At 46.7% G+C, this 22,313-nt stretch overlaps 1 protein-coding gene across 1 annotated transcript in view; it reads left to right on the top strand.

Moving 5' to 3' along the window:
* The first annotated feature begins 2,621 nt into the window (after window positions 1-2,621).
* The window catches only part of LOC119387507 (reversion-inducing cysteine-rich protein with Kazal motifs), a 46,501-nt gene continuing 26,809 nt past the window's right edge, over window positions 2,622-22,313 (top strand). Inside the window, exons 1-4 of the mRNA XM_037654914.2 lie at window positions 2,622-2,955; window positions 19,507-19,589; window positions 21,017-21,098; window positions 21,978-22,223. Of these exons, the coding sequence (XP_037510842.1) occupies window positions 2,904-2,955; window positions 19,507-19,589; window positions 21,017-21,098; window positions 21,978-22,223 (463 nt within the window). The 5' untranslated portion in view covers window positions 2,622-2,903. The remainder of the gene's footprint in view (window positions 2,956-19,506; window positions 19,590-21,016; window positions 21,099-21,977; window positions 22,224-22,313) is intronic.

Genomic DNA, 22,313 nt, shown 5'->3' with positions numbered 1-22,313 from the left:
GCTTCCGAAGTGCGGAATCGAACCAGAGACCTCTCGCTCGGCAGCGCGTAGCGCTAGCCACTACGCCACGTAACGCAGATCGTCAACGTAGCTAACGGCGAGCGTTACATACACGCCCTTTACCGCTGGCCGGACTCAGAGACGGCAGGCGCCTATAAGCGTTTCTTCATTACCAGTGAGATGGCGCGAGGAGCGCGCTGGACGAGGAGCACGCCGTGGAGATGCTCTTTGCCCTTCAGGGCGTGGTCGCCTTCGTGCGCTTATCTCAAGGAAATAAGGGGGGCGGGCGCGGGGTAGAGCGGGGGGTTGTATGTCTTGTGCTTTCCCCGCGATGTCCGCGCTGAAGTCGCAGAGCGTACGACGGTCACTTCGCTCGCTGCAGCGGCCGCGTTTGCGAAAGCAGCGTGCTGTTTAAACAGAAATAAGTAACAACTGCGACGTTTAGTTCGCGCTCGTCCTGTGTATACCTGTTCGTTCGTTTCGAGCGTCCTGCTTTATGTTTCAGCAGTGCGCTTCAAGTATCGAGCTGTGACGCATGATAGTTCGCGCTCGTCCTGTGTGCGTTCTTTTCGTGCGTCCTTTGGGCTCGAGCGACGCGCTGACAATTTCGAGCTGCTTTCTGTTCTTCTCGTTACATTGCAATTTGTTGCTATCGCATTCATTGCTTCGCCGTTGCGCCGAAACTGACTTTTTTGGTGCCCTTCATTACTGGAATAATAATAATAATAACAGCAACAACAACAACAACAACAACAACAACAACAACAACAACAACAACAACAACAATAATAATAATAATAATAATAATAATAATAATAATAATAATAATAATAATAATAATAATAATAATAATAATAATAATAATGTGGGGTTTCGCGTTTCAAAACCGCGATATGATTATGAGGCATGTCGTAGTGGAGGGCTCCAGAAATTTCGGCCATCTGGCGTTCTTTAAAGGGGTCATGAACCGCATTTCCAAGCAATTACGGAATGACCTCAGGAGCCATGTTTATTGCCTCACGAGTCGATTGCCACAAAAATTTCTCGGAACCGTCAAGAACAAGCGGATTTACACGGGTTTGTGGCACGCTTTAACGTGCACTGACATTCCGCAGTGCACGGGCCTCTATAGGATTTCGCCTCGATCGAAATGGGACCGTCGCGGCCGGAATCGAGCCCACGACCTTCATTATTGTAACTGATAGACCTTTATTCATTCGGGCATTGTCAGGGTTGGTTTGTTTCGGTGTTTCCTACAAGCAAAACTGTCCTGGAAATCTAGGCCGGTAACTGCTCCATAAAAACAACTAAAAAAGAAAGGTTTCGAAACGCTCGCGGGCACCGGATAAATTTTCCCGAAGGAGTGAGAACAGTCCGAAAAAGAGGACTTCCGCTTTCTACTCGAATTAATACGTGGCGGTGAACGCAAGTGTACACATTACGTAGTATATTCGCGAACAATGAAATTGTCAGGGTTGTCGAATCTCGTGCTAAATATTTAATTGAAACCAGGGCTGCCAACGAACTCCGAGCTCGCATTATAACCGAAGGACAGAATCCAACGAGAGTAGTTGATGAGGGATCTCTTCCTATAGCCCCAAGTGAGCTTGCAGGGTCGTGAGATGGTGGCGGTGGTGGTCGTGACCATGTTGCCACATGCGGGGTTAGCCTGGCAGACCTGGCCGGCAATTACTCCGCCTGAGCGACTCTTTCCATGTAGTACAACACGAGCTACCTGCGCAAAAGATGTCGCAGCTGCTTTGCTATGTAATGTGAAAAGGTGCAACTTTTTTTTTTTTTTTGGTTAACTCGCCACCACGCACTTTAAGCATTCAGACAGATGTTCTTCGCCGTACCTCGCCTGAGTAAAACTTGGGCTGTTAGGTAGCAAATTTATTTTCTGCTCCGGTTTCATTTAGGCAGAATGGATTGAGGCACGCCTTATCTGTACTGCCTATAGCGCTACAAACTAATCGTTGAGTGTATGAACACCGCTGGTGCGATGCCGTAGCCGAACCAATCGAAGCAGAAACAGGAAGACTTTAGCCAATTAATTTTATGAAGAGTTGCGTAGATAAGGGACGTAGCTGCGTCCGAAAGGTATTGCATAAGAGCGAAAACTTCAGCTGGTTAGTCCTGCGCACCGTGCTAAGTGAAAAAGACAGACGAACGAGGACAGGATAACACGACAGACGCTCAACGGCGCACAATTCCAGCCTTGTTATCTTCCATTTGCTCGACGCATACCCTTTCCCTCTAACGTATTGTTTAAAATAGCAGCGTCACACGCGCCGAGCCAATTGTTGACTTGCGGTCTTCCGTACACAAACGCCATATTGTGCTCTGTCTCTCGGGTCCGCTCTTTTCTAAAGCTCGTAATGTATACGCTCAACTTCTTGCCCACACACCTCTCCGCCATGCCTCCATTGGCACGCACACTCGTCTAGCTGAAGCAAAACTACGAGATACGACGCCGTATACGCTACTTGCGAAATTCGGCACCCTACCCTTTCCTCCTTTCACTCTTACTCGCCCCGCCTCCAACGCGACTCCGGTAGCCTCGTTAGCGCGCGTTGCTTCTTCTCCACTCGGAGTGCGTACCCGTCGACGTCCAAGTGCGGAGGGAGTTTGAACAGAAGGCCGGGGATATCGAATCCATCGCCAGTCTCCGGAGTTTGGGTGTTTTTCTTCGAGTCCCAAACTTGGCTACGCTTGCCGCGGGAGTGCGCGACGGTACAGGCACCGCAGAAGAGGGGGCGGAGAGTGGGGTGAGCTGCGGGCGTCGAGCAAACAAGCCTCGGTGTCGGCAGAAAGGACCTCGTATACGTCGTGGCAGCAGCGCTGCGGCCGGTGCGGCGGCCAGGCGCACCCGTGCGTATCAGAAGCCCGCGCCGTGTGCGGCCATGTGGAGCGCCGGTCTCGTCTCCGTCTTCTGGGCCCTGGCCAACGGCCTCGGTGAGCATATAACCCCTCTCGCTTCCTCGACACCGGCGGCGGCCGGAAGCGGCTCTCCGCTGCATGCGGCGACCGCGCCGACCAACGTGCTGTACCGTGCGCGCTCCGCGTCTCTCGGACCGCGTTTTCTGGTTCCGACGTCGCCGCGCTCCGGTGCCGGCGGCTTCCTTCCTTCCTTCCTGAGCTTCGGCTGTCCGGGAACGCGTCGCATTGCAGAGTTGCGGCCGAGAGACGCCACGAGACCGCTTGCAGTCTCCGTGAAGCATGTTTTTGCCCCACAGTGGGATAAACTTACCAGTGCTTAGAAAGGAGAGCTAGAAGACAGAAACTTCTCAGGAGCCTACGAACTACGAACTGTTCGAAAGAGTTATACACGTTGAAGAGCGCAGAATATTCTGTGAAATGACAGACTATGTGGATTAATGGCTATAATAATATAGTAACTGTTCGGGTTTTACGTCCCAAAACCACATGATTATGAGGGACGCCGTAGTGGAGAGCTCCGGAAATTTCGACCACCTGGGGTTCTTTAACGTGCACCTAAATGTATGTACTGTACACGGGCCTCAACCATTTCGCCTCCGTTGGAATGTGGTCGCCGCTGCCGGGATTCGATCCCGCGACCTTCGGGTCAGCAGACGAGCACCATAACCACTAGACCACTGTCATAGTAGGGTATTTAAATGCCCTACTATGCTTAGTCGACCAATAGTGGAGCCACGAAAATGATACGATACCTTGAACAATGAGAGACGACCGCTCTAATAGACGTTTGATAACATCCGTCACGTCTGGCTCTGCACATGCGCACGTATATGTTCTAGCACGCCGTGACCTAGGCAAATAAGACTTTTGCACAAAGAGTCGTGAATTTGATGATGCACGTTTCGCAGCAGGCATGTGGTAAGGACAGGCTGAATGTTATCATAGTCGTTCATTTCACTTGAACCGCAGCCAACGAATAAATATGGCTACCACCTACAAGCGATCAAAATTCTTGTCTGTAGGCTAGTACTGTACGGCGCTGTTGTCACCACGCGAAGTCTCAGTTGCTTGAATAAATCCCTGCTTCAATGACTGCAGGAGCAAGGTCTGGCACGCTTTCATTACATCGGAATCCAAGCTTCTCGAATAAAGTAGAAAAAGAAAGCTTTTCGCGCGATAGTGAATTGCCGCTTGATAGATTATTGACATTTCCGCTAAACCCTTTAGCTTCGTTCATCGGTAACTTTACTGCGAGGCGACGCACACTGGCACAAGCGCGGATATTGTTAGCGTTACTCTTACCAACGAGTAACTCTAGGCATACGCGCCCCTATAGCTTTGGTTCTTTCGATGCGAGATATTAGGACACTTACTGCTGTTCTTTTCATCTGCTCGTATGAACGCGCTTGCGTAAGACATCTGAGAAGCTAGCTGTGGGCTTGTTCGCTGTTGGGGCGGCAGCGTGCCTCGTTCACTTCTTTGCTCACTTATGTGGATTGGCGTTGAGTGAACAGGAGCATTAGGAAGAACGGGAAGAGTAGCCTCGGAGTTTACGCGTCGAGATCAGCTTTAGCCCTTTTATTTCACGCACCATTTCACTGAATGATAGATAAAAATGAGTGGCTGAGCAGAGAGTGATGTGAAGCACTGCACTGTCTGTAGTTATGGTACCAAGGGGCGCCGTGATTGGCTTACGCTTATAAAAGATCGTGATGGACTTATATAGTGCGTGTTGTGATGCGTGTAACTATATTGGGCCAGGACTGAGTGCCTGAAAACAAAGGCATATTGGATCAAATATTCGCAACAGGATGAAGCACGTGTCCGCTGCAGCAAACATTCAGCTGTTGACTCGGCGCACCGCAATGGATGCCAACGTGTCTGACCCATTGAGAATTCCCGCCATCCAGAAGCGTTTGCATTCAAAGGGGATGGAAGCATTAACGAGTGATCAGTAGCGATAAACAGCAGTCTGGAAATGAATTGGGCCTTGGCTCGGTGACTGCTGTGAGAGATATAGGTGCCGTGCTAAACCGTGGATGAGCCAGAAAGGCACGAGAAACGTGATGAAGACGAGTCCTCTTGTACCGAAAAACGAATCATAGAGAACGAAAGGTAGCCCCGTTCGTGCTCAATCATTCTATCGATTAGCCTTTGATTGATTGCACGGAAGCATTCATGACGCCTCTCGTTCCTGCTTCTATGCATTCCTATGAGAAGTATATAACAAAGCTTCCAGGTAATGATTGTACGTGAAGGACAATAGAGCCGCTTTTACCAGCATGCCGAAGCGTGATGTCCTTTCCATACTGGTCCTCTATTGGTCATATATTGCTTCAATGTTTAGGTTCAAAGCACGCAAGAAAGCAAGTGCACTTGTATATTTTGTTGACGTTAGCAACGTGCAAAAATGCTCCAAAAGGCGCGTCAATTCAAGATTGAAAAAAAAAAGGTTTACTCCGACTGAACACGTTGGGCACCACAGGACGTGAGTTCCAAATGGAAGACTGCTGTCACGGTTGCAGGTGGAACGCACACGCAGCAGACTATAAGCTCACCGCACTCTCAATATCGGTGATGGCTTGTGTCTGCTCTGTCTGCGTTCACGTAGAGTTGCGCGCTTCTTCTTTTCCACCATGAAAACATTGACAAGGCTTTCTTCATTGGCCCGAGTGTTTACAGCTCAATGTTTAGAACGTACGGTTAGCTTGTTTCGAACTCCACGCACGCACCCACATAAACGGAAGGGATGCTCTTATACGAAGACTGCAGCGGCAACTTTCTGAACAACGTCTTTCGTACATAATATTTCACCTCTCGGAGCGCCTCTTTTCCTGCCGCCCTCTCAGCTTGTGCTTTACTCCGGCCAGAGGCGCGAACTTTAAGGGCCCCTCTTTTTTTTTCGCGAAGAGCCAAAATACTTCCTTTCGGAAAACAGGGCCCCAGTCATCGCCCTTAAAACGCGTTGCCAAAATTGCCCCTGCCGCGTCTCGGCCATAAGGGAACAGCTGGCGCTTCTCACCTATACATACACACACGGCAGCCGCCCGGGGCCTGGCGTTGAACATGCCACGCGCTGGTTCAGCAAGCGTACGTATCTTAACGCGCAGTAAAGCGCGGTGGAATCAAATTTAAGCGAGCCATTGTTCGGGGCAGCGGCGCGTGACGCACTTGGGGTGGACAGCGCGGTGAGAAATGTGGGCCGTTTCCGTCCGCCTTGAAAGATGATAATCATGCAGCGGAGAGCGAGAGGGAGAGATTAAAGGCGATAAAGAAGGCTAATAAGAACGGGGAGAGGAAGGGTCGGTGTCGTCCTTAAATCTCCCTTCTCGCACGTTAGACGAAGGTTCTAACTTTCTTTCGCTCTCTATTTCGTTAATTGCTGCATGTACTCCGCAGGTCTTCGACTTCTTTACTGGTGATTGCGTGAAAAGGACTTTTGTAGTAGTAGTAGTGGTTCCACCACCAGTAGTAGTAGTAGTAGTAGTAGTAGTAGTAGTAGTAGTAGTAGTAGCAGTAGTAGTAGTAGTTGTTGTTGTTGTGTTTGTTTTTCTTTAATAATTGCACAGAGATGAGAAGGCATGTACAGGCAGATATCCTGATGCACACACACACACACACACACACACACACACACACACACACACAAACGCGCGCGCGCGCCTATTTAGGCTGCCCAAACTACATATTTACAAGGACTGAACAGTTATGCCACTTGCAAACGTGATATGCGCACATACCGATAATTGATAGGCCTTATTTTTTTGTTTTCATTACGAGTTTTAAATGCAAAGCATTTTTTAGCGAATCCAATCACTTTGACCGTTTCTATCTATCTATCTATCTATCTATCTATCTATCTATCTATCTATCTATCTAGCCGCCTACGTCTGGGTGCTCTCGTGATCGCCTCCTTGACTTGGTGTAGACCAAAATTGGCATGGGAGGGTAAGAGGATTTGAGGAATATGACTGTCTCGTCATGACATGAATAACGTGAAAATCCTGTCGCGTACGTCGTCAAACCCTTTCCTCCAGACATGCGTGGCACATACCAGTTTACCACGGGCCACGGTGTACGGGTATGCGCCACAGGTGATTGACAGTTTGTATCGACCCAGGAGCGGCGAGAACAGAGGAGGAATAAACGTTTATTGTACGAAACGGTGTCGCGGTGCTAGTCCCGCGTCTACCCTAGGTGGGAGGACCTGGACTATTAACGGCGAGAACAGACATTCGTAATTTAAATGCGAAAGCGTTAAGAAAAACCGACATCAGCAGCGTTGACCCGAAGAATGCAAGAAATAACAATTAGGGTCCCAGCAGGAATCGAACCCAAGCATTCTACGCGACAGTCAGGTATTCTACCACAGAGCCACGCCAGGTCTAGAAACTGCTTTGGAAAAAACACACTATGCAGGCGTAATGTCGGTGCAACGTCAATTGTGGTTGTGGTGCTGGCTATCTAATTTTATAACAAAGCAATAAACACTACATATGTACTCCTACGATAAAGGCGTCATGTCAGGTTAACGTCTGTGATTCCAGTGTTGGCTCCGCTTTTATAGCAGTCTAATAAACATTATATTGGTATTCCTATGATTCAGCAAGCTATATTCAAGCGTTGCTCGACCCCAGGGGAATACGCTAACGAAAGTTACGGATGATATTCACATCATCTCGCCGATAAGTGCACTTCGTTTCGATAATACTGACGTATATGCTCTAACGTGAGGGCTGATTTCAGACCATAAGTTACCCTTTAAACGCCAGTGTTGTCGACGTGTCTGGTAAGCCAACGATGTGTACGCAAATACTACACTTACAAATGCACCATAAAACTACGGACCAACTGCTTGGCATGAAACCGATTCCCACAAGTGTGGGATCTGCCGAATTTTTTACACTGAAACATTTTTCTGTACCCGGCTGTTTGACGTGCTGCAGAGACTGCAGTTATAGTACATTGAAGAAAGAACACCGATGAAAGATAATGACTATGATATTATATAAACGGTGGCAAATATCCACTGAGTGGAATCGGATAAGCAACGCTCACACAAAAATATACGTGAACCTTTTAGGGAACGAGAGCGAAATAATTTTGGAGCAGTCAGACCGATATGAGCCGAATTAGAGAGACAAAAGAGAGAGAGAGAGAGAGAGAGATAGGGGAGGGAGGGAATTCTTTCTTTCTTTCTTTCTTTCTTTCTTTCTTCCTTTCTTTCTTTCTTTCTTTCTTTCTTTCTTTCTTTCTTTCTTTCTTTCTTTCTTTCTTTCTTTCTTTCTTTCTTTCTTTCTTTCTTTCTTTGACGGTTAGACGAAGCCAAGCTTCGCATATCTAACGCGCACTCGTCAGAATCCTTCCACAACCTTTCACGGAATTGTGATCTTCGCGTAGAATCAAGCGAAAAAAAAAGAGATAAGCGAAAACGAATCAGCCAACGCCCCGGAACATCCTTGCCACTACGATGTTACCAAATGACAAGACAAAGCAAAAAAATCAATAAAAAGACGCTTTTTACTAGGAGCGGAATTCGCATCCTGCATTCGCATCCATGACAGTATGCAAATATCGTATATATATGCATAGAGAGAGAGAGAGAGAGAGAGAGTTATTTATTTATATATGCACGTGCTCTCGAGACGCGTGTCAGAGTGAAAGGAGGACGGAATGGAGTGAGAGGGAGGAAGGAAGGTCGAACCGTTTCCTGTTCGCGGTGCAAGTGCTCGGTCGTCGTGTATGCGCGAGGGGTATTTGCGGTTACGGCGATGGAGCGACGGCGCCGGGGGACGATGATTCGAAGCAGCCATTGTGCTCCGACTATTCCGGGCAGCACTTGACCCGACTTCTTCGCAAAGTCGGCTTCCCGTATATACGACATACGCCAGACTGCCGGTGTTCCATAGACAGACTCCTGGGGATACGGACTTGGGCGTGATCGTCTCTCTTTTATGTAGGCGGCACGGTGGTGTCGTAACTGCAACGGAAGATCTAACTTATAGACTCCCCGAACTCAGATTAGAGTGAGGGCTTTACAGCGTCAAACAAAAACAAAAGAAAGAAAAGCGATTCGTGCTTCTGTATATGGGCACACGTGACCGATTCAACGGTAGATAGTAATAACATCTGGGGTATTACGTGTCAAAACCAAGATATGATTATGTGGAACGCCGTAGTGAAGGGCTCCGGAAATTTCGGCCGCCTGACGTTCTTTAACGTGCACCTTTAAGCACGCGGGCCTATAGCATTTTCGCCTCCATCGAAATGCGACCGCCAAGGCCGGGATCGCAACCGCGACCTGCGTGTCAGCAACCGAGTACCGTAACCACTGTTCCACCGTGGCGGCTGATGCAGCGGTTGGTTTTCTACGATACATTTCTCTTTTTGTTTTTCCCCCTCTCTTTTTATGTGGCTCTGTAAAGCATGCGCTTTGTAATATTAAAGCTAGTCTCTACGGCACATAATGTTTTACAACGCATACACATTCTCATACGATGAAATCCCTTCTTTTCATAGTAAAGTTGTACTCTATCTCTCTCTCCCAAATCAATTAACTTGCTCTCTGTCTCGCCTAACGGGCATTAACATTTGTTGTAGGAAGGGCACTTCCAACAAGGGGCAGGGATAAATGACCAGTCATGTGAATTAGGACACAGCGACGTTGGTCGTCATTGAAACCTTAGAAAGCTCCCAGCTGATGACCGAATATGCAAAATGGGCGCTCGGTGCTGGCGACTGTGTTGAATGCAGTGATTGTTTGGCCTTCTAACATGGATAGACATAGACCCGGAAATTTCGGGCGCGAACTGCTCCGAGAGCACACCCTTGGATGTCAGGCCTTTTACATCGGAGTGGTCATTTGAGTGGTCATCAGGGTGGCGATGACGATGTCGTTGCTACAGGCACTCTTAGCTTGGTAGACATTACCGGCAATCGCTCCGCCTGAGCGTTTTTCCACGCAGCATATCTCGCTGTCTATCGCTTAATCCAGTCTCTCCTAGAAAAGTCAGAAGAGTGAGAGACACCTTCTCACGCTCTGTTCGCGGTCCTCTTCGGAAAACTATCTGCCCGATGCGTTTGTGGGGTGAGCCTATTTTTCTCATGCTGTCCATAAGAACTCCTTTCAGTACAAAAGCACTTGAAGGACCGCAAGAAGCGGTGTAGGTTATCTACTTCAATTTAATTCGGTGCATGATGGAGAAGTAGCACACCTGGCTTTGAACGACCATGCAGCATTTCAGGCTGATCATGTCTTCACTCTGCTGTGAAGAGTGACTTCGGAGCGCCTAAGTCGCTTCACAACGCTGGGTTGATGCGGCGGAAGGCTTTCGCGAAAGCAGCAAATAATTCTAGGTTTAGGGAATTGTTGATTTGCAGGCGCTCATACCGTCGGTTGCCTTGATAGCACTTCGATGGCTCGGGCATCAACTCTTTCGTTGCCAAACAGACCAACGTCCGACAGTACCCCCTGGAAGGCTGCTTTAATATCAACTTTTTTTTTGCAACTTCTTTAAATAATGCCAATGAATAGCGACAGAACTTGTTTAGAGGAACACCACAAGATAGCTGTTAAACAGAAGATTCCAAGTTCGTGATCGAGAATGACATTTTTCTATGCAGGTCCATTCCTCAGCTAAGATTGCTCACGCTCAGCATGAAATGTGCACTTTGCTCTGCGTCTTTGCGAAGCTTCAGTGTAACTTGTAAATAACAGGCATTATGATTCCAGACAGCGAACAAAATCCTATTCTTTCTCACGGCTGCCGTGTGGTTTGGCGAACCTGTGCGGACAACGGTCGATGCAATATTCTGCGGTCTCGCGTCGAGGATTCGATTTCCGATCGTCACAGTCACGTATAACTAAATCGAAAACGCGCAGGCCGGAAGCAGCGTCCCAAAATAGGGCTATAGTCACCCGGAAGGTGCATTGGGGTCCACTCCACTCTTGAAAGGCACACGTATTTAGCGCCGAAGCACCGACTTCAACTCAGCTATATGACACAAAAACTCCTGTAGCCTGATCAATATGTGTGTGGGACTTAACGCTTCATATCGACCACTTTTTTTTTAGGTAACGAGGAAGAAGTGCAGCTGTCGCTCTTGTGGTAGCTGCATGCCTTCCTTAAGAGAGGAATATATAGCCGAGAAAGGAATGCTAGAAAGCAAAGATGCCAGGAGTCTTTATTTAATTTTCTTCCCACTGCCTAGGACACAGGCATAGATAGATAGATAGATAGATAGATAGATAGATAGATAGATAGATAGATAGATAGATAGATAGATAGATAGATAGATAGATAGATAGATAGATAGATAGATAGATAGATAGATAGATAGATAGATAGATAGATAGATAGATAGATAGATAGATAGATCCTGCCACTCTGCACAGCGGGAAAAGAGGAAGGAGAAGGAAAAAAAAACAGCATGAGTGCTAGAGCACGAGTGCAGCATGAGAATGCTAGAGGCACAATCTGTCAGAGCTGCAATTAAGTGGTACAGCTTACGTATGCCAATTTGACCAATGAGACAATGTCAAGGTAAATTTCAGTCCAACGAGAATTTAAATTTACTGACGAGTCCCATCGTCCCTGTAGACATTTTCCTTTCAGCTGTACTACACAGGCACACTTGTTTAGAACGCGACAGAGCGCGCTCGCACCATTTACAGTGGTGGTCGCTAGGTCGAAACTTCTTGTTTGTTTTTTTCTCTTTTCCAGCCCATGCTCTCTTATTCGAACGCCAGCAGCGAGCCGCGCTGCTTCATCTCAGCGACTCAGCCGTTGCGAAGCAGCGATATGTCACGCGAAGTGATAAGGCACGTCATCGTTTTGAATTTCGGCGACCGTTAGGGCCTGCCTGGCATAGGAAGCTATCGTTGATAAAAAACAGCGGTTGGAGCCAAACCCACGGGGAGTAACACGAACAGCAACATTAAGCACATCCGACAAAACATGCCCACAGCAAGTTGTCTCAAACCAGCGGCGTGCAGATTTATGTTCGAACGGAGCGCTGGACTTGAAGAAAAGATGACGATGCTTGTCAGGATGATGGCCTGGCTACTAATCTAGGAGTTAGATGAGAAACGTGACATGCAAATAACAGAAATATAGAGAAATTAATGGCGATATATGTAAATTTGAGCAACTCTCTGTGAATAAATATCCCCCTGAAGCAAACGAATGTTAGGACGATCAAGTGAGCTGTAACTGGCACTCATATTCAGAGCCGTCTAGACATCGATGGGGTAATGTTCTCTGCTCGAACACAATCAGCGTGAACGTACTTCACTGGAACGTGTCATCCAATGTGCTACGTCGGCTCGTGCAAGAGTTGGTTAGAAAATCGTTGACGCAAAACAAGAACGAGGACGTAGAAGTAACACGGACAAGCGCGTGTGTGGCACCTGTGTTGTGCAATATCTTCCTGGCACAGATTGACCAACACCTTGACATCGCCTTGCCCAAAGACAAGGTCTTACGCGTATTTAGATACGTCGATGATTTTTTGGTTATTTTGACTAAGGAGCAAGACGAGGGCTACTCTGCGTGTGTCAGGATGTTTTAGATACTTTTAAAGTACTTGGACAAGGGCTCAAGTTTACCCACGAGCTCCCTGCTAATGACAAGCTGCAGTTTTTAGATCTTCATCTTACGCTTGACGAAAACCATGTGTGTTGCATGTATCACCCTCGTGCTCAGAAGGTTTTTTTACCGTTTCATTCTGCCCATTCTAAAGCAGTGAAAAGAGCCATTGCGAGTACCAGCTTACAGTTCGCTCTAACTAGGTCCTGCCACCACGTTCTTCAGGAAAGCTTCAAGTTGCAAATTTCTAGGCTTTGTTTCTGCGGGTTTTCCTTCGTTTTTGCTGACTTCAGTGTGTGAAGCTTTATTGAAAAAAGTTCGTCGTGAGGCAGCCAGTGCTCCAGAAATAAGAGAAAAGACTCAGAGGAAACGCCCTGTTGTCATCCCGTATGTGCACAGAGTGGTTCATTCGCTAAAGAACGTGGCCTCTCGCTTTGAGGTCCCTGTCCTGTTTTCGGCACCTCGGAGGCTTTCACGCATTTGTGCTCGTTCGAGCGGCGCGCCAACTGAAGAGTGTGTCAAGAAGCACACAAACTGTTTTTTGAAATGTTCAGTAGGCGTTGTCTATAAGATTCCGCTCAGATGTGGCAAGGTGTACATCGGCCAGTCGGGCCAGTGTATAAATGATCGCCTAAGGGTGCACGTGTTATCAATGAGGAATGGTACAGGTTCGCATTTGCCGCATCATTGCAAGGAGTGCTCGTGTGAACCTTTGCTGAACGGCACGAATATCTTACGAAGAAGCAAAGACAAGGTGGCACGTGAACTAGCGGAGGCGATGTACAATTTTTTTCTTATTTAGTTTTTTTTTCTTATTTGGAGCGATAGTGGTTACGGACACCGGCGGCGGCGGCGGCGGCGGCGGACAACTACGGCGCCAAAAACGGCCGGTGAAATGATCTCACAACAGCTTTCGCTTGTAAAAGCGACAAGGACGGCACGCTGATGCATTGGTCTCTGAATTGCTTAAATGTTTGTTTGTTTGCCCTGAGGAGATTCCAGGATGGAACGAGGTTCGAACCTGGGCCCTCTGCGTGGGAGCCCAGTATTCAACCTCTGAGCCATGCCGGTGCTTGAAACTGCTTTGCAAAAAGGTCCTATACAGGCTTCATGTCGCGAAGGAAACACATTAGCATATGCAATATAGCGTGGTAGAAGAGTAAAATAAACATCGAGCGTCGCACAACGCGAATTGTGTAATCAGGCGTCACACAATGCGAATTGCGCAACGAAAAGGTTGTTGAATGCTTACAACCCATTACGAAGGGCTCCGCCATAATTCTTCATCGTCATCAGGCACAGCATCAAGAAAGTGCGCATAATGCCTTACATGCGTTTAGCAGGTACCACGGCTCTCCGTACAATGACGAAAAATGGCATAATGCCTGCTTTCCTACTTCTCAAAAATTGCAATAATTTATAGCATAGTGGGTTCCTCGCAAGTCCACTTGTATTAGTTGCCAAGGAAGCCCATAAGCGCATGATCCATTTCCTCGGGGTCTCAGTGAAGTTCTTCGCCCCCCCCCCCCCTCTCTCCCACGTCAACGTATGTTATACAGTATGGCGGGAGAGGGACATAGCGACCGGGCGTCACCTAATGCAAATTACATAACTGGTGGGCTGTTTAAAGCTTCCAACCCATTACAAAGGGCTGAGCCATAATTCTTCATCGTCATCAGTCGTCGCGTCAACAAAGTACACATAATGCTTACAGACGTGTAGCTGGTGCCTCGCTTCTCCGCAGAATGACGGATAATGGCTTAGTAGGTGCTTCCGAACTTCACAAAAAATTGTGATTTATGGCGTAGTGGGTACCTTGCTAGTGTACTTGTATTAGTAGCCCCAGGAGAGCTTACAACGGTGCTTTAGAAATGCCGCTCTTCCAGCTTTCGCTGTGACTGTGCTGCGGTTTCAGCGCAGGCCTGGGGGTTTTTTGAAAACGAGTTTGCCTTCCTATCTGAGAGATTGTGATGATAGGTCTTTGTGCGTTTATATGTATATATTTTGTTTTTGTTGTGTGGCGTACGCATGCGTGAGGGTTCCAGAAGATGAGCGTCGGTTTAATAAAAATCAGTTGCGAGTGTGCGCTTGTCAGTGTTACTTCTGCGTCCTCGCTCTTGTTTTGCGCCAACGATTTTCTAACCAGCTATGCACCAACTAGCCCGACAGCATACGTTATCGTGCAAGAGTGTTCGATATTGTAGTCAAACATCGGACATACACTTGTGTTCCGAGCACTTCAAGTGATTGGAGAGTGAGAACGATTCCTTTTACAGGAGTAATTGCTTGTCTCGCATTTAACTCCACTTTTAGTGTTCTCGCAATTGTCTATTGGAAAACGTTGACCGTGCCGGAGAGTTAACCGAGTCTTAAGTCTCTATTCCAGATGTGCATGCACATATGCATGGCTGAGGAAAGGAAAAAAAAAAAACCGACTCAATCGCGTCTTGACGCTGCTCCTTTCCCTCACGTATACATCGGTACTGCGGTACGCCCAAAATAGGAGCAGCACAGACTAAGGATATTACATGAAAAACTCAGAAAAAGTTGGTAAATACACGGCGCACCATAAGTGCTAGCCGCGACAGGCACTGCTTTCCACAATAAAGGGAGTTGCTGAACTCTTTCTGTCCTCAGAGTAACACTCCAGATGCTGTTTCTTGCGCGCATATGCTCAATCCGTTATAACACCGCATGCGTCTTCTCTCTCTCTCTCTACAGCCGACGTTCGCGAGCTATTCAATTCGTGTATTGACGCACGTCAGAAGAACTGCAGAGCTGTGTTCTATGTTCAGCTACGCATAAGGGCTCACAAAAGGGGCTGGCGCGTCTCCTTGCAAGCCCAGAAGCCGGGTTCCCCCGTTTCGGTGCGCCTAAGCATTCTCCCTTCTTCCTCGTGCACTTTAATCGCCCGCTCCTGCGGCTCCTCATGCTCGGCTGCTTCGTTTCCGCTCTGCCTGTCGCGATGAGGGTTCCTCCGAGGCCGCCGCAACGGTAGCTCTCAGAATAGCCTGCACGCACCCTGGTTGCGGAGTCAGCGCCGTCCGCCTCTTTAAGCCGAACGCTTCACGTGTGCGCGCACACACGCAAACGAAGAGGGTCCGGTAAACGGGCCCAGCACACGCGCCAAGCCGAAACAATTTAAAAGGCCCCGCACCCGGTCGACGACGCGGCCGGGCCAGTGACTCAATGTGGCGTGTTGCTTTAGCTGCAGAGGTCTCTCGAGCTGAAACCGCTCGCTCGTAAGCTATTACACGTAAGAGCTCCTTCTTGCAAGCTAGGCGTATTATAACTAACTTCGCGTAAAGTGCGTACCTTACGCAAGAATCTAACCCGTATTACTTTCATATTTCGCTCTTCCTTGTATACTTCACAGTCCCTGTCCTCGCAAATTAATGTGCAGCAACCGTTCATGTTCATCCCATTTATATCATCCTGTCACTTCTTTCTCTTCACCCTTTCTGCCTGAAAAGATTAAGTATTATTGGTTAAATGATATTCCGCAGCATCTCAGCGCTTGCTCAAAAAAAAAAATTCGTAAAGGAACACTAAAGGCCAGACTTTCATTCCGAAATAGCGCTACCAAGCGTGCGGTGCCAATGATCTCGTATTTTTTTTTATTTTGCACTTATCACAGAATTTTCTAGCGTTCTGACCCCTTTTTTTTATGTTTTCAACGTTTTATGAAACCCGGCTAGGGACTCTTCGTTTACTTTCGCAAGCATTTTCATTAATAAGAAATCGAGTGCAGGGATTGCGCGTCATACTGAGCACTTCAACTGAATAATTACGTCTTTGTTAAAATTGTAGCGCAAAACAACACAAGGTCCGAGAAAAAAACACGGGACTGGCGCTATAGTTTACTGTCGCCTACGGCCTGTTTTATGAGCTTATACTGCCTTTTTCTTGTTTTATCCTTTTTGTTTTTTGGCTGTGACTCATTCCGCAATCTGCTGTTGCCTTTACCCCCTTTTCCCCAGCACATGGAGGTAACCAGCCGGTCTAAGAACTGCTGAAATCAATCAATCAATCAATCAATCAATCAATCAATCAATCAATCAATCAATCAATCAATCAATCAATCAATCAATCAATCAATCAATCAATCAATCAATCAATCAATCAATCAATCAATCAATCAATCGGGTTGCATCTTGCTCATCAGAAAACATTACAATTAAAGGTACGGCGATGTTTTGAACGTGGTCCCATCAAAGCTGCAACACGATCGACTCCGGCAATGGATCCAATCACCAACTTATGCGGGTCATGCTGCCAGACTTTATCTGTGTTCCAAGTTCATTGCACAAAAGAGAAGTAGTTGTAGAACCACAGTACAAGATGACGTTTACGTTATTGGCACGCCCTTTGAAACAGAGTTTATACGGGTTGCCACATGGACCGGCTCTTTCTTTTTCGTTTTTACAATCAGGCGTTCTTTCATTTATTGCACTATATTTTCTCGGTTATTAGTTTAGTCTTTCTTTCTCCCTTCCTACAAGCCTTTATTTTCGTGATGTACTGTGGTTACCTTCGCCAGTAACGACACCGGTTTAATGAATCTCATTCCTGCTTTTTTTTTACACAAACATTCTAAATACCTCCAGCTAATATCTACCGCTGACCTGTTAATAGTACTTCCATCCACTTTAAAACCAAAATGTCGCGTGACTAGTGGTACGTGACTTTGCGTCACGTGACTAGTGCTACGTAATTTTGGCAGGAACATGTCACGTGGCTAGTGTTATGTGATTTTACGTCACGTTCCCCTCCTCTTCCTTATTTCTTCTTTCTCTCTCTCTCTCTCTCTATTTCTAGCTTCCTCTTTCTATCACTTTATTCATATATCTCTTTCTCTCTACTCGTTCTCTCGCTCATCAGGGTTATTGCATCCCACGTCGGACAAAATCGGCGCACCTGTTGTGGGAGCGAAGTAGAAGAGGATGAAGAGAGCACGTGTCGGTTCATAATGATGATAATTTATGTTCCCACTACCCGGCGCAACGAAAAGCTTAAACAACTCTGCTGTTCAACAAACAAACAAACAAACAAACAAACAAACAAACAAACAAACAAACAAACAAACAAACAAACAAACAAACAAACAAACAAACAAACAAACAAACAAACAAACAAACAAACAAACAAACAAACAAACAAACAAACAAACAAACAAACAAACAAACAAACAAACAAACAAACAAACAAACAAACAAACAAACAAACAAACCCCTAAGTATACGGAAGCCTCAGCTTTTCATATCTTTCTTAAACAGAAAGAAAAAAAACAAGCAGGTATCTTGAGCCTTCACAAACAGCAGTGGATACAACGTCCTCTGAGTGCCTCAACCCCGTCGATCAAGGGGCTTTACAATTTCGAAAGTACGACAGGAGCGCGCGCAGGATGAAGCTAAAGTAATGCTGAGGATTTACAAATTACCCGTCCGCGTGTAGATGCATTTGCATGCGCTTTTGTCAACGTGCGCGCGTGCGAACGAATGCGTCAAGCAAGTGGATACGCGCGGCTGCACTTTCGGGCGCACGCGTCCTAAGCCAGCTAGCTCTACAAGCTTTAACGACCCGGCTTTGCATTCACCAGGCTTCTATACTCATCTCGATCATACTCGAGCGTTCGTTGTAAATACGGTCGATTTCCACACCACGCAGAGAGTGCTCTCGCTGAGTGTGCCGGCATGACGAGAAAGAAAACGCGTCACGACGGCTCGCAAATGAGCGAGAGCTGTTGAGTGGGGGCTGAGACCGAGAGCTGCGATGGCTGGAACCGTCGTGAATGTATAGCACTAAACGCGGAGGATATTGGTAAGAGTACCCAACTCGTAAACGAGAACTTGTCAATGTTGTCGTCGTTTTCGACGAGTTCTCGCTCTGTCCAGAAAATGAGGAAGAGAACTTCATCAGTCTGTACACCGTACAAATAGGTCGATATTGTACGCGTGGCATTCACTCGTCCACCACGCGCACGCCAGCCCGAGTGAATATAAACTTCGCGTCCAACGGAGAGTGAAGTTTTCCGTAACATTTGGTATTCTCGTAACTATTAAGACGTTCGTTATTTTGTACTGCGACTGATGTCTCTTGCTAATGCACGAATTTCTCTTAAAAAGGGCCTCAGTGAAGTGTACGTTGGTGGGTCGCTGGCGTTGAATAAATGGACAGTTGTGTAGACACTGTGCCACGTGTCTTGTATACAGACAAATGTGTTGCTTAGCGATACGATGTCGTCAACGCTAAGTGCTCGTCGTTGCTTTTGTGCGTGTGCTGCGGGTTTTCTATTAGCCAATGTGCTCATTTCCGTGCATTCTTTTTATAATCAAATGTCGTGGAGATGCCGGCGATGAATGTGGAGCATTTTAACTATCATCAATTAACTAAAGAAATCAATAAAACTGTTACGAAAATATGTACTTGATATATTCTTGATACCGATACATCGGATACCGGTAGGCTATATTAGAATTTTAATGAATGTATGCATTGTGGACCGTAATAAACAGCCGTATATTTGCAATACGGTATGTTAAAACCACACTTATTGTCTTTTTTTTTTTACAAAATGAGAAGTGAGTTCATTTATTAAAATTCTTGAGTTGAGGTCCTTCCGGCGCTACTTGCCATTTCTGCCACTAAAAATCGCATTGTAAGCCCGCCGTGCGAGCTTATCTGATAAGTTGTCGCAGTGCCGAGATCGAGGACGTGGGTTCGATACCTGCCGCGGCGACCGCATATAGGTGGGAGCGAAATATAAAAGCACCCATGTACTTGGATCTAGCTGCACGTTGCAGTACCCCAGGTGGTCAAAAGTAATGTGGAGTGTCCCACAACGGCGTGTCTCATAGTCGCGTCGCAATTTTCGCACGTAAAGCGCCATAGATTATTGCTATACGTCATAAATAGCTGTATGAGCCTCTTAAGTGATGGTTGTTGAATGTTCCTCGCTGTCTTTAAATGTCTATCGCAGAGTTGGAGCTTGCTGAGCGCTGGTACGGACGGCCCTGCTGCCAGCGAGCTCGACTGGAAGGATGCCGCCGTGCATGCCTGCAGGTATGAGTCGCCGTATTCACCAATCAATCAATCAATCAATCAATCAATCAATCAATCAATCAATCAATCAATCAATCAATCAATCAATCAATCAATCAATCAATCAATCAATCAATCAATCAATCAATCAATCAATCAATCAATCAAATTGCTTGAAAAGCTCTCAGAGCTCTGCTCAACATCCCTGCCGAATATGCAGCTGAATCAACAATCGATTTGCCTGTACACATTATTTTATTATCCCTTCATTTTGGAACCGTCTAGGTTATATTCATTCGGCCTGGGGAAAACTAGACTGAGAAAGCTAGATAAGAGCTTCAAGGAGAGTAGGAACTAATTTACAACGTGTTAGAATTTCATATTGGGAAAGATGGAATGAATGCTTTTGACAGCGCCACTCACAAGAGGGACGAGCAAAAATAACACCATACAGCACTGGGTTTTCTGTTCTCGTTCCCGTCCCTTGCTGTAAGAGACAGCGTGCTGTGTACACATTAGTGTCGTCAACGTTACGGTACCGACTGTGTCCTCGCGCTCTTTCTTTAATGTTACGTGCATAAACGAGCACAGACATTAATATACCACTCGGTGTACGAACTGTCGAACGCTAAAGCTGTCGATTTCTTATTGTTTTCCGATTCGCGGTCAGTCCGAAGGCTGGAAACTCGCTGAGCAAGTCACTCGAGTACAGCGCATGTCCACGCGAGATTTCTTAGTGGACACTGCACCAGATAAGCGCTTATGATGGGCAGCTATGTGTAGCTATACTATAAGAAGTGATATGTTACTCCTACGGTGCTGGTAGAACGTGGAGAGAAATGTGTGCATGTGAACTTTATATTGCAATGTGAACTCCCGCAAGCGAATCGTGCATTGCCGTGTTATTTTCTTTAATTATTTCAGTTTGCGATATATATATATATATATATATATATATATATATATATATATATATATATATTTGCTTGTTCATTTTTTTATGGCTAACTATTCTTTCTTTTTCTTAAGCTGCAGAACGTATAGAAATGAAGTAGCCGAGGTTATATAAAATTCAACCTCTCCCCAGCAAGCAAGTTAGAACAGGACAGGACAGGACAGGACAGGACAGAACAGAACAGAACAGAACAGGGGGCGTGAACTCTTGATAGTTCCCGAGTCAGTGGGTCATTTTCTCTTCAATCTGGTAATTTACGCAAGTGCTCGTTTAATTTTGACCAGAGACCGCCGGGCGAGAGGTCAAACGTGATCTCGACGGAAAAGTTATTTTATTTAGAGCTTTATTTTGACCTCGATTTAGCTCGCTTACCGTGTTCGTTTACCATGTTCTTTGTAAAAACATCTGTACGGCACGGGGTTCAATATCTTTTTTTCTTTTAGTTTTTAACTTTCGAGCGGCTAATGAACTCCTCCGTGTTGCTTGCGCGCAGGCGCGCTCAGCTGAGGACCTGGAACCATGGTGTCGACGAAGCGACGAGCTTGACCTGCAGGTCTGCCTCGAGGGCCGTAGCGGTGAGGACTTTTGGTGTATGACCACTTTTATAGCGCTGGTGTAATGAATAAGAGATAGTGGACTATAAATACGATGCACTCTAAAAATAAAAGCAGAGCGCAAAAAAAAAAGATAGGACAAAAGAGACAGGAAGACGGAACGAGCGCTCACTGCCAACTGATTTATTACGAAAACCCGTGACGTACTCAGTGTATATCTTCCTCAATTTTTCGTAATAAACCAGTTCGTAGTGAGCGCTCGTTCCATCTTCTTGTCTCTGTTGTCCTATAATTTTTGCGTTCTGCTTCTATTTTAAGCCCATGAACCGACAAGCCCAGCAAAGGATCTATTACAATGCATTCACAGTGAGTGAGTGAGTGAGTGAGTGAGTGAGTGAGTGAGTGAGTGAGTGAGTGAGTGAGTGAGTGAGTGAGTGAGTGAGTGAGTGAGTGAGTGAGTGAGTGAGTGAGTGAGTGAGTGAGTGAGTGAGTGAGTGAGTGAGTGAGTGAGTGAGTGAGTGAGTGAGTGAGTGAGTGCGCTGAGCAACCAGTAGCTACATGTCAGATTTAGTTTGAATGAATTCTGTCGAAATTTTCACTTCTGTAACTTGCAGATACCTTAATGCGTCACTATAGCAATGCCAAATGCAACTAAATATTTCTTAATAATGCACCCTGAGTTCGCCAGGGAGGGAGTCCTTGCTACTACCGGTGTTGCGAGAAAGGGGGCTACAATTTTTTTAACAGCGAAGTTGTTTAAGCTAGCCGTAATTTGTGCGGCCTATCAGAAAGCTATCCTCATCATGAAAGAGCCAAAACAAGCCCTTTGCGCATGCTTACATGTTAACATGTTTGAACATGGGCAAGTGCGTATGAATAGCTTCATGGTGCACGGCACAGGGTTGGGCGCTCTGCAGCGGACCGGCCGGCGTGGTCTCGAGAGCTGCTGCGCCCTGGCCAGTACGGCAGCCTGTCGCCGTCGCGCGTGCAACAGAGCGCAAAGTGAACAGCAGCACAACGACAAGGAACACAGGGACCTTAGGAGACTACAACAGCAGCAGCACAGGCAAGAAGGGGGACAGCCGTGCGCCGAGCCCCAAGTCGTCCGATGTCTGCGGAACGTCACAGCGACCAAGCAGCCACACAGTGGGAGTCTTTATCACATACAGCCTGTGGGCGGTGGCGCGTTCAGAAGGTTACGTGTTCGAATCACGTCCGGGTCACAAATTTCGCGGG

The sequence above is a fragment of the Rhipicephalus sanguineus genome, chromosome 3, assembly GCF_013339695.2.
Source record: "Rhipicephalus sanguineus isolate Rsan-2018 chromosome 3, BIME_Rsan_1.4, whole genome shotgun sequence".
NCBI lineage: Eukaryota > Metazoa > Arthropoda > Arachnida > Ixodida > Ixodidae > Rhipicephalus > Rhipicephalus sanguineus.
Note: the sequence above shows the minus strand (reverse complement) of the source record. Positions and strands in the feature narration are given on the sequence as shown.